General features: G+C 40.4%; 1 protein-coding gene across 1 annotated transcript in view; it reads left to right on the forward strand.

Moving 5' to 3' along the window:
* LOC124595494 (DNA polymerase alpha catalytic subunit) overlaps nt 1-13,398 on the forward strand; it is a 262,660-nt gene that overhangs the window by 38,954 nt on the left and 210,308 nt on the right. The window contains exon 8 of the mRNA XM_047134258.1: nt 4,365-4,513. Coding sequence (XP_046990214.1) covers nt 4,365-4,513 — 149 coding nt within the window. The remainder of the gene's footprint in view (nt 1-4,364; nt 4,514-13,398) is intronic.

The following is a 13,398-nucleotide window of genomic DNA, read 5'->3' on the forward strand; positions in this document are numbered from 1 at the left end:
GACTGCTGTGCAGGACATCAACAGCATATCAAAAATTGAGAACTGGAGAAATCTGCAGTTGGTGAGCACAGCCTCACAAACAAACATAAAATACTAATTAATGAAACAAAAGTTTTGTCCCGGGCTTCTACGTACTGGGACTCTGTCGTTAAGAGGCTGTAGAAATAAGATCTTCAACCATAATAGTGGATCAATCTAGTGGTACATGGAAGTGAGCTCCCAATGCAGAGAATAGCCAGAGAAATTAGTTGCAATGTTCACACTATGGCTGGAGTGATGGCACTACCAGCACAGATGTTGATACCATCTGCTACGGCATTACGTAATTACAACCAATCAGAAACCACCTATGGGCTATATAAGCAGTTTTGACAGTCAGTTGCTCGTGACGAAGACGATGGAGGTATTGTTGAAACCTTGAAGTTTACACTGTATTGATGCAGCAAGAAGTCTGAGAATGTGTTATAAAACATTGATATTGCTGCAATCTCTTAAATCAGTCAGTCAGGATCTTAATAATGCTGATAGACACACAGAGGATTACATAGCATAATCCCACTTTTTGAAATTATTATTTCCTTTCTTAATGATTGTAGTTATGCGGGCATTACAGTATAGACTAAGAAATATTTTTGTCTCCTAATACCGAAGATATTGTCAGAGGCTATAAATACCTTTTTTGTTGGTTTTTGAACTTGACGAGCTGACCTGTTTTTATGTAGACATGGAATAGTGGGATCATTAGATTACGGTGTTGGCATTGGCATGTGTTATGGAGCTGGAAGGGTTGCTCTTTGTTATATTTAGTAGTAAAGCCCATATAAGTAAATTCAGTCCAAGGATGTAAATACTGTTCATGAAAGCCTGCAGTTGCATTTGTACTTTACTTGAGGAGGAGAGACAAATAGGTATGGGGACAGGTATATTCTTCCCTTAGGCTTCATTGGGGTAGTGACAAATTCAGAACTGAAAGAGGACTCTGGCAAGGAAATTACTTATCACTAAATCTTTGAGAAAATTATCAAATTATTAAACAAGGCAGTTGTAGGTTGGACCATACATGAACCACTTCCATTTCACTAATGATGTTATAATGTTTGCCTGTAATGGAGATAAACTTAAGCAATAAATGGAAAAACTTAGTAGTGCAAGTTTGCTGAAAGCAGGCCTTAAAACCATTAATAACAAGAATAAATAATGTAGAATGAACACATTAAAAGTGAGATATTACAAATTAATGGTGAAGTCATAGAACCAGTCAATGAATTACGTATTTAAGGCATTTGAAGACAAGCACTAGATGAACTGCAAAAGAAATTAACAGCTGTAGGAAACTGACAGGGAGTTCTTTGTGGTAAACCAAGTCTTTTCAAAACCAAGCTTGTGATCAGTGTGTATTACCACTTTTTATTTATGCAATTTACAAATGTTACCCTCTTATGTGAAAATTAAAATGTATTTCTTTCAATGGTTTATTCTTTATTTCTCTTCTACATGTCCTTGCAAATGTTTCCATGAAGTGTCATTGCCCTATGATCAATTGTTTTTCATGGGTCCCTCTTAGTGAAAGTTTGATTATGACCACGATGTACATTGTGAGAATTACTAGGGCAGACAGCAAAAAACATATTCCACACAATGTAGAACCTAGTTTAATGACCTATCACAAAGCTCATAATATGTGTTTTATGTCTTAATGCCACCCAAACATATGATGGTAGCAACACTTTCAAATGGTAGTGAAAAGATGAAACTACTGACTCAGTCATATTGCTTGCTAGTAGCTGACCTACAGAGGTAGGGGTGGTAATGCTTGTTGCACTCAGGGTGTTTTTGATGAAGCCAAATGCGTGCACCCCTCTCACCCCTGTGACCCCCTCTGACGCCCCCCTCTGACGCGGCCCCACCCCTCTGACGCGGCCCCACCCCTCTGACGCGGCCCCACCCCTCTGACGCGGCCCCACCCCTCTGACGCGGCCCCACCCCTCTGACGCGGCCCCACCCCTCTGACGCGGCCCCACCCCTCTGACGCGGCCCCACCCCTCTGACGCGGCCCCACCCCTCTGACGCGGCCCCACCCCTCTGACGCGGCCCCACCCCTCTGACGCGGCCCCACCCCTCTGACGCGGCCCCACCCCTCTGACGCGGCCCCACCCCTCTGACGCGGCCCCACCCCTCTGACGCGGCCCCACCCCTCTCTGACGCGGCCCCACCCCTCTCTGACGCGGCCCCACCCCTCTCTGACGCGGCCCCACCCCTCTCTGACGCGGCCCCACCCCTCTCTGACGCGGCCCCACCCCTCTCTGACGCGGCCCCACCCCTCTCTGACGCGGCCCCACCCCTCTCTGACGCGGCCCCACCCCTCTCTGACGCGGCCCCACCCCTCTCTGACGCGGCCCCACCCCTCTCTGACGCGGCCCCACCCCTCTCTGACGCGGCCCCACCCCTCTCTGACGCGGCCCCACCCCTCTCTGACGCGGCCCCACCCCTCTCTGACGCGGCCCCCACCCCTCTCTGACGCGGCCCCACCCCTCTCTGACGCGGCCCCACCCCTCTCTGACGCGGCCCCACCCCTCTCTGACGCGGCCCCACCCCTCTCTGACGCGGCCCCACCCCTCTCTGACGCGGCCCCACCCCTCCGACGCGGCCCCACCCCTCCGACGGCCCTCTGTCTTTCTAAATGGCAACCACCCTATGGAGCTAAGCCTTTGTTTGCTGGGGCGTGCTTCAGCGATGATAGTTTGGCGTGGCGGTGAAAAGTTGTATGTCACCAGGTGCAAGAATCTTGGCTTAACCGCTTGGATCATGAGGTTGGCAAAAACCTGTGTTGAGGAGGTGCATGGCTGTTGAGGCTGAACAGTAGTTAGCAGTCAACTTCCGGCGAACCTGCCACATCTCAGTTATATAAGGTGTACCCAAGCAAGTATGGCTCTAAGTGGACCGTTATTTGCCTAGCTGCTCGTGGAACTGAGATGGACCCCTCAAACTTAAACTTACCAACTCCTAGTGATATAGGTGTACTGCTTGTGGGTATCAACAACAAACCTAAAAAGGACTATTGTAGCCAGTTGTCCTGACACAGAGATTCTTCGAATACTTCTGTTAATAGTAATATTTGGTAGAATGTAGAGAGCATTGCTGGAACTTTAAAATCCATAAAGCAATTAAAAATAGGACATTGTTGGTTGGAACTTGTAGTTCCCAACAATCAACAGACCTTAGTTCCCAACAAGCAACAGACCTTCAGACTGCTAAATGCCTCGGGGAATATGCCATTGGAATAGAGCTGCACGACACCTTGAACTACAGCAAAGATGTCTATTGTTCGGAGATCTACAGATAGTACCAAAGAAGAAATGAAAGATGAGTTGACTCAGGAAGAAAATGTCACTGACATGCAACATGTAATGAAATGGGTAGATGATGAACTGAAGTGGTCAAACCAAATTCCTTTATTCTTATGTCAGTAGAACAACAATTTAGAGCATATAAAGGCAGGTTTCTTTCACTTAAATGTGAAGCCTTGTATGCACTGTTTCAAATGCCAGCTCTTTGGGCACACTTTTCTGGTATGTAAGGGAGAAGCCACGTCTGACAAATGTGGTGAGGCAGCCCATGAAGGAGTCATTTGTTCATCTCTGTGCTCTGTGTAAGTGTGTGGGGATCACATGGTCTGGAGTAGAGACAGCAGTATCTACCTCAAAGAAATGAAGATACAAGAGCTAAAAACAACAAAGCATATTCTGTAAGGTGAGGCAAAAATGTAGAGCATGCTACCTCTCACTTTCAATTTTTTTTTTTCCCCCTTGATTCAGATCTCAAAAAGCCTATTGCGGAAGTTGATGCCTCTATTCAAATGGAGGTTAATAGTGATGTGTCCTGTAGCTATGCGTGGGTTCTAAATGCAAAAAGAAGAAATGGGACAACAACAGTTATTTGAAATGCATTTGTGTAACTCAGTGAGCTGTCGCATACAATTTCAGCCAGATTCCAAGTGAATTTTGTAGAGTGTCCTGTTCCATAACCAAGTCCATTATATTGTAGTCACTGATAGAGACAGTAGCAGTGTGAGCTGTGCTGGCATGAATATATATATATCTGTGTGTGTGTGTGTGTGTGTGTGTGTGTGTGTGTGTGTGTGTGTGAGAGAGAGAGAGAGAGAGAGAGAGAGAGAGAGCACGTGCACAATTTCAGGAGAAGGACTTAATTATATGAAAGCTTACATGATTAGTAGTCTTTTTATTGTGCCTGTCTGCAACCTTATGCCTCTTCAAAGTGATTAGCAATCTGTCCTTTTCATATTGTTGTTATTCCATCCTGGACTTTTCATTGTTTGATTAAATTTAACAATTGTTTTGTTACAGATGATTGATGATGGTGATTCCTTTAATATAAAAGAAAATGGCACTGAGAAAGGTTTTGAAGACAATATAACAAGTAATATTGCAGCATGTGAACCTAAAGTCCCTGAGCTACCTTTGGAAAAACCGGATTCAACAGACAGGAATTTCAGGTTTGTGGCTGATGTACCTTTTGTTGCAAAATGGACTTTTGAAACATACAATTAAAGGTATTAATTACATAAAAAACGAAAAGAAGTGTCCGTGTAACTTGTTGTGAACGTGCAATGGAAAAATTGGTAATGATGGAAGATGAGCAACTTACAGCTCATATATGCAGCAGGCTTTGACTGTAATTTGTGTTTAAAATACCATTCATAAGCATGGCTTCACGTTTGTACTCGGTTGTGTTTTATTACGGAATATTTTAACAGTGAAACATGCTGAAGTTAAACAGTGCTTGGTTAGTCAAAATTTATGGCTTTTAATTTATTTCTCACTTTGTTTCTACACGTGGCATGTATTTTACATAAAAAATAATTAGAGTAATTTTTTTTGGAGTTTTGGTTTAAGGGATCTGGTGTGTTAATCCATGCATCTGTGTTGAATGCTTAATATTTATCTGCCTCTACTTCTCCGGATCCCATTTCACGTACCGAAGGGCCCACCTGAAGTTATTTTAACATATGTTGATTACTCTCCATCAAAGGTAACATGTTGTGTCATCCCTACCAAGAAACCCTCAATCCATTTACAGATTTTATCACGCGTCTTTCCTTCTCGTCCGTATGATAAAGTCTCCCTGACATTGGATTCTGGGCCACTTTTCTCATCTCTCCCCATTTCGTAAATCTTATTGATCCTTTTCCTCCTCCTCCTCCTCCTCCTCCTCTTCTTTCTCCTTCAACCCTGCTGCCAGAAGAAGAAGAAGAAGAAGAAGAAGAAGAAGCCACTGTCTTTGGAAGCTTGTTAATTGTAGTTTTTTTTACCCCTCTATCCAGTTACATTATATTTTCTGTCACAAATCTTGTTTGGTACCCCATACAATTATTATTTTGTTAATAAATACTAGTGTGGTACGCAGATTATTTTTGGAAGTCAAGAAATACTGCATCCACTTAATTGCCGTGACCTGTGGTGTTGCCTGAAAAAGAATGAGTTGGTCTTCACATGATTGGTGTTCTTGAAATCCATTCTCGTTGGTGTGAAGGAGGTCATTTTCTGTGAGATATCTTAATGCACTGGAACCCAGAATATTATCTCAGATTTTACACCACATGGATGTCAGTGATGTTGGATAATAGTTTTGTGGATCAATTCTGCTACCCTTATTATAGACAAGTGTGACATGCGCTTTCTTTCAACGGTGGGGCACAGTTTTTTTTTTAAGGGATCTATAGTATATTTGGTTAACTTCTGTGTTGAATTTGATAGGAATTAAGTCAGGACCGTGGCCCATGTTCAATTTTAGTGATTTCAGCTTTTTCTTAGCGCCACTGACAGTAATATCTGTACAGCTTATTTCTTTAATGGTACAAGAATTAAACCAGGGCAGTGGTACTTCTGTATCTTCTTCTGTAAAGGAACATTTGAAAACAGAGTTCAGAATTTCTGCTTTTGCTTTGCTATCGTCATTGTCAGTCTCTGTATAATCCGAGAGTGTCAGGACAATAAGTTTTGTGTCTAGCCTTCACATGTGACCATAATTTCATTGGTTTTTGTGAGATCTCTTTATAAGATTGTGCTATGTTAGTCATCGAAGGATTCGTGCGTTGCCCTTCTGACAACTAAATATGTTCCATTCAGTGTTTCTCTGTTTATAGTCTTGTTTTTTGTTTTACAACTCTTGTTAAGTAATCATTGTTTCTGTAGAAGTTTACTGAACACGCCAATCTTTCAATTTCTTTTAGTTATCCCTTTGTACTGTGATAATCATTGTTGCTACAGCTGCCTCACGGTCACCGATACCAGTTTAAAACATCGAAAGGATCGGGTCTTTTTGCTGCCATTAAGTGTAATATACTTCATTTGTGAGTGGGCTTCTGAACTATTGTTCCAAATAATTTTCAGAGAAAGCATTTAGTTAACTGATTCCACACCACATCTTGGTAGAGCAACTTCTTAATTATAAATGAAAGTCACTCAGTCTTATTTCACAGGATATTGTCGTGCCCACCTCTTACAAACTACAATTATCTTCACTGATCTTTCAACGTTTAAAGTCTCCTACAATAATGGCAATATGATTGAGGAACATACGTCCTAGCAAACTGAGGCATTCTCTAAAGCTTTTGGTTACATTTTTGGAGTGAGCGATGGTCAATAGAAGGACCCAGTCGTATATTTAAGGTCACCATTTCTTGGCCAAAAGGTCTGCATATAGTTTCAATTTGTGTCTCTTGTGTATTTGAGTTACTTGCCCAACACTGCAAATACACCACTTCAGTTTCCCATTTGTATATACTTTGATTTATCCCAAAAATCTCACTACTGTCAATTTGGGTTTTAGCATCATTTTTGAGTTTTATGTGAACTACACTGCTTTTTAGGAGCGCTTTGAACTGGGGCACTCAGCCGTGAATGCTTCAAGAGTTAAGAACTTGGATTTTAATAGTCTCATCTGTGTGTGCCATTACTTTGAGTCTTACTCTGATGCTAATACAAATTCTTATTTTTCATAATGGTTTATAATATAATTGTCTGTAGGTACAGTTTTGTGATTCAATTATGATTCGAGGTTGGTTTATATATAACACAGAGCTTCCCATTTTAACTTTTTCAGAGGAATATCATGAAAAATAAACCTTAGACAAAACTGTTTTTATACTTATTGCAGATTTGGGGGGCATGCAGGTTACTAAATTATTTCATGCTATATGGATCTGTAATGTGTGAAAATGGGTCACATTTATTTTTTTAAAATGGGAAGCCCCTTTTCTATTTCATGTTATGATTCTATGCTAGAAAGCAATTAACTTTTTTGGAAACTTGTTTTTGTTATTACCATATTACTCCATAATCAATAAAAATGGAGTATATTTAAATTTTATATAGAGGCCCATACTTTATGTTGCACATAGTGATTCTGTCAATACAAAATTGTATGGAACTGCACCTCTTTTACACTGATGTTCTTTGGACTTAGCTTTACATGATGATGTCCATTATGAGGAACATCATGGGGACTTTTCTAAAGACATAACTATTTTTGACTATGTGAGCCTTCATCTGCACATTATTACTGGTTATTAAGATGAGTATGTGCTGCAATGACATCAGCAGTGTAGTAAGAAATTGGCAGAAAATTTTGTAGGGGGACTATGTTTGTTCCACATTAAATTATGTGTAATGCAGCAAAATATAGCATTTATTCTGATGAATATGAAACTGAAGTCTTATTTTATCATGGCAGCATGTGTTAAATGTGATTAATTAATTATCCTGACGTTATGATTAAATATTAATAATTGGTGAAACTGTTTGTACTGAGTTATTTTGACCTCCTGCTTTACCTGAGAAATAGCTGTATTACTTCAGGAAGCTGCTTATAGAAAGTGATATTAAGTTTGCAGCGCTTTTGCGTTTTAGGTTTGTTGGGATTTGCTTATGGAAGCTGACTACTACAAACTGTATTACCTTACTTTCAATTAATGGTGGCCTTGACTGTCACTATATAATAGCAATTTCGGGTGTAAATTCAAAAAAGGAACCAGTTAACTGATATTGCATGCATAAGTGGATACCGTATTTACTCGAATCTAAGCCGCACTTTTTTTCCGGTTTTTGTAATCCAAAAAACCGCCTGCGGCTTAGAATCGAGTGCAAAGCAAGCGGGCGTTCTGAAAAATGTTGGTGGATTCCGCCACAACTAACTTCTGCCGTCGAATATATGTAGTGCCACACAGGCATGCTTTGTAGGCACAAGATAAATACTGGCACCAAAATCTCTGCGTCAGTAAATAAATTAAAAAAAAAAAAAAAGTGGAATACGAGCCTTTTTCCTCCGCCCAGAATTTCGACCACTGCATTTTGGTACATTATCCAACAAAGTAAATACAAATTCTGTATTGTTGATCTTCGAATGTAGCAGCATTTCAATGTACTACGAAAATCCGATTGGCAAGACTGTTTGGGATGTTTGTCAATATGGCCAACTCTACGTTCTGAATTTTTTCCTACCTGTGAGAAGAAATGGTTGTTAATAGGAGCTTTTATGAATTGTGAATCACATGTAGTATTCTCTTCGCCATAAGATTAATACGAATATAAACATTTTGCCATGCATTGTTTCGTGTTTGCTACTATCTCATTTAAATCCTGTCTGCCTAATAAACTACGAAACTAGAGTGAGACAACAGCAAAAGCGGAAGAATATACATATCATGTCATGTTTATATTCGTATTATTCTTATGCCTGATAGTGATACAGTCAGAAATGAAGCACGGCAACTGACTAGATTTTTAAATCTAAGATGACTCTAATTTCTGTGCAGAATGTAATGAACTAAAGAGGCGCCTGCAAAGATTTTGGAACGGAGAAAAATTTTCGCTAAATTTTCGCTAAAATTTCGTTCAGAACATCATCTATCATACGCAATCTGTTATTTGGTACTTGTTGATCATTATCAAAGAAAGCAGTAGTGTAAGTAACAACAAATGTTTCGCTAATGAGACGACTCCTCTCTATTTTTTATTTGTAAAAGGCGGTAGCGCGCACAAAAGCAAGCCACGCCGCGAGCGGCAACAGGCCGTAAACACGCACTATCAGAATGCGACAAACAATGCATGACACAGTGCAGTAATGCATTTTCAGCTTGGAGTGACGTAAACACCTATAACAAAGAGAACGGACTTATCAGATCAAAGAAAAATAAGTAATCAATTCAAACCAGACAAAGCACGTAAAAAAGGAAGGATATCCGTATAAATACGGACGGAGCGCGTGACGCGTAGCAATGGCTACCTGGTAAACCGTAACTGCTAAGCTTACGACTCGAACCAAACTACTGCTGCTGTATCGTCATTCATTCGACCTAAATTGTGTCTCATATTACAACTAGACGAGCTTTGTTTCGATTTGGAGGTGCGACCTAAAACTTTTCTCTCCCCTTGAATTTCGAGTCTCAAATTTCAGGTGCGGCTTAGATTCGGGAAAAATTTTTTTCCTTGATTTCGAGTCTCATTTTTCAGGTGCGGCTTAGATTCGAGTGCGGCTTAGATTCGAGTAAATACGGTAATTGTGTAAGTAAATGTATGTTTCGAATAGAAGTTGATTGTATCATACCATACAGTTTCAAGTCATTGACTTAATGTACAGGAGACCACTCAAAAAAAACCTGGTTACCAATTTTCCTTATATCAGTAATGTAATACACAGTTCTGAATAATTAATTAATCAATTATTAATTCTTTGTCAAAAGTAACAAACTTTTTACTAATTAACAATCCTAAGTACTTGCTCATTCCTGCTCAAATTTTCAGATTGTTATTCATGAATTCTTCTACTGAATAGTAACTTTTCTTTGCTAGTTTCTCATACAAGTTTTTTTTCAGTTTTTTCTAAATTTATGCTGAGCAAGTCTCTTCCTTTCACTTTGTTATTAATTTTCATAGCAGTACACTGTGGAGTTTGAGCATGAAGTTTGAAGCGGTGAGTGGGCAGCATAAAATTTTCATTTCTGGTGTTGTAATCCTGTTGAAAATAATGTGCTACAAATAAATTAAGATTACTATGTATAAAGATAATTAGGTCATAGATATGAGGGAACACTTTATATACTTAGATTTTATAGGACTGGGCGACATGATTTTATTTGCCCTACATTGTCCATATTTCCTAGGATGGGTTCCATGAATGGTTTTCTGAAGTTTTATTATTCGACACACATGGTTTGAGTTACCCCAAAATTCAATTCCATGCCTTATTATAAGTCCATATGTGTAGCATTGCACAATATCCTCACTGCAAATGCTAGGCTATTTAATTTATTTGCAAGGTACTGTATATGTGAGCCCCATGATAGATTTTTATCAAATTACATTCTTGGGAATTTCACACAGCTAGCTTCCTGGAAATCCTGGTTTCTGTGACTGATCTGTATACCTTTCAATTTTGCTTGTTTTGTTTTAAGCTGCATTAACTGAGTCATTTCCATTTTTAATTTTTACCTGTTTAAATCAAACTAGGTATCTAATTATTCTATATTATTTAATACAGTTTGGGTAATTTTGTCAGTGCTGTTACTTTCAATGATTACAGATGTCATCTGCAAATAAAACTGAGTGACAGACAATATTAAGTGGTAGATCATTTACGTAAAACAGAAACAGAATGGGACCTAAGACAGAACCTTTTGAAATGATTTTCTGTTTTGAAGCGTAATTTCCTCTTTCTGACGATATAATCACTCTTTGTCTTTGGTTGGTTAGGTAGGACTTGAAACCATTCTAATACTGTGCCCCTAATTTCATACTTTTCCAGTTCACAAATTAGGTAGGAGTGGTTCACACTATCAAGGTCCTTTGATAGGTCACAAAAAATACCTGTGGCTTGCAGTACGTTGTCTAGAGGAGAGTTACTTTTATCTATAAATTGGTGTGTAGCAGATACTGTGGTTTTGTTTTTTGCAATCCATACTGATTTTTTGATATTATTTTAAATTTTTCTGTGAAATTTTGAGTATGTATGGTGACTACCTTTTCAAATAGTTTTGACAGTGATGGAAGAAGAGAGGCTGTTCTTTTGTGCCTTTTTTGAATAGTGGCTTAACTTCTGCCTACTTAAGTGTGTCTGGAAAGTAACCTTCTTGAAGGAACTGGTTAACTATTGTAGATAGTGGCTGTGCAATTATTTTAGAGACTGTTTTTAACACTTTTGTTGGTAACCCATCCCATCGCATCCTGCTGTTGTTTTACATTTTAATGATTGTATTACATTTTCTATATCTTTCACAGTAGCTTTGGTAAATGTACTGGAAAGTTCACCATCAGATTGATCTCTTTTAAAGAAAATTACCCTGTTGGGAAGGTACGTGCAGTCAGGAGGTTAGATGCAGAAGGGGGGCGGGGGGGGGGGGGGGGGGGGGGGGGAACACGGAAAAGGAGAGAAGAAAAAGATGGGTGCATTGGTGTATGGATAAGGATAATGACTAACAAAGGTTGAGGCTAAGCAGTAGACGTGCAACCCACATAAAAAATTATATGTTTTCTTTGACCACTTAGTGGATTCGCACAAATTTCATTTGGTTTTTGCCTTTCACTATCAATCTACTCCGTCAGATTTCATCTCGTTTCCTCTTATTTCATTTGTTTCATCCTTTTCGTGATTTTTCCCATGTATTTGGGTGTATTTTTGTGAATCTTTTCGGATGTAATTCTGTGTTATTTGAGTCCCCCCCCCCCCCCCCTACCACCTTGGATCCTTGAACCTTCCATCTACATCATGGGGGTGGCTAACATTGCTATACGCACCTCTGTCAGCAAAGGGACTTACGGAGTTAATCAGACTCCTTATTTGTTGTGGAGAGTCAAATAACAATTCAGGAAATACAGAAATGTTCCCTTATCCCTAACCATAAACCAGTCCTTCATACTGTTCCTGCATTTTCGTTTGGCTCATGGAGTCCCCCCAAATGGCCATACTGTCAAATACCCATCTCCGGCTGCCACCCTTCCTTCCACGATGACCTCCATCTGTTCAGAATCCATCAGTCCTTAGCCCTCACCAACATGGTCCTGAAAAACCGGATCAGTTCAGTGCAAACCTCCTTGCAGTATCTTCTCTCCATCCATAAAATTCTTCTGCTATGCAATCCCAAATTTCTGGATCCCATAACATACACTGAAACTCTTTCCCTCCTGGAACTAGAGCAACATGCACAATGGCACCTCAAAAAACTCTTCCTAATCCCGCCTCGGACTGAAAGTGTCCACCGCCTCTACAACAACCACTAAACCTCCCCCACATCCCCTCATAACTGACAAATCCTGGCTTGCAGACCTGCTACATTTACCTCACCCTCCAAAACTCACTCCCACCACCACACACAATCCAGAACCTAAACAGACCCGAAACACAGTCAAGAAATTTCCCTCCAAATGTTTTAGCCTTGCAGAAATATCAGTCCTTTCCTAAGGCCTCACCTTTTGCCTCACTCCCAAATTTAATCATACAGGACTTGTTAAAGACCTTCTCTCTTTCTTCTGGCCCCTACAGAGGAAGCTCTTTTTTCGCCACCAACCCTACAAATCAGACTCAAAACCAAAGACCAACCCTGCCTAACTCGGTTGCTCCTTCATCCGAGCATGATCGACCCCCCCCCCTTGCCCTCAAATCACCTTCTGTTAATTTTCCAGAATTTATTAACCTCAAACCTTGCCTCACCGTCATTCACCAAGTCCCTCAACATGCAAACTAACCTTACTTCCGCAGAAAGAACCGTAGTGCACCATCTTAAAGCTGATCCTGGTCTTATAATCCTGCCTGCGAATAAAGGCTCCCACCAATGTTGTTTTGAATCGCAAAGATTATCTGAAAGAAGGACTCTGTCTGCTGTCGGATACATCCACCATACAAACCTTGCCACAGTGACCCCATTCCATAAATCCAGCAGGATCTCCAGTCACTCCTCAAATCCTTAGGCCCTTCCCAGAATCTCTGCCCGGAATCCATCTTTCTCCTCACCCCTACCACTCCCTGCACTCCTACCTGCTACATGCTACATGCTTCCTAAAGTCCATAAATCCAACCACACACCTGCTACATGCTACATGCTTCCTAAAGTCCATAAATCCAACCACACAGGATGCTCCATTGTGGCTGGTTACTGTGCCCCTACTGAGAGAATCTCTACTCTCGTAGACCAACATCTTCAGCCTATTACCCACAACCTGCTCTCCTATATAAAAGATACCAACCATTTCCTCCATTGACTCTCCACAATTCTCCATCTACATCTATACTCTGCAAACCTCTGTGAGGTACATGGTACAGGGTAGCGTAAGGAGTACAGGAATTGTTGGAATACCTCTGTGCATGCAGTAATTATTCTAACCTTAT

The sequence above is a fragment of the Schistocerca americana genome, chromosome 2 (assembly GCF_021461395.2).
Source record: "Schistocerca americana isolate TAMUIC-IGC-003095 chromosome 2, iqSchAmer2.1, whole genome shotgun sequence".
Taxonomy (NCBI): Eukaryota; Metazoa; Arthropoda; class Insecta; order Orthoptera; family Acrididae; genus Schistocerca; species Schistocerca americana.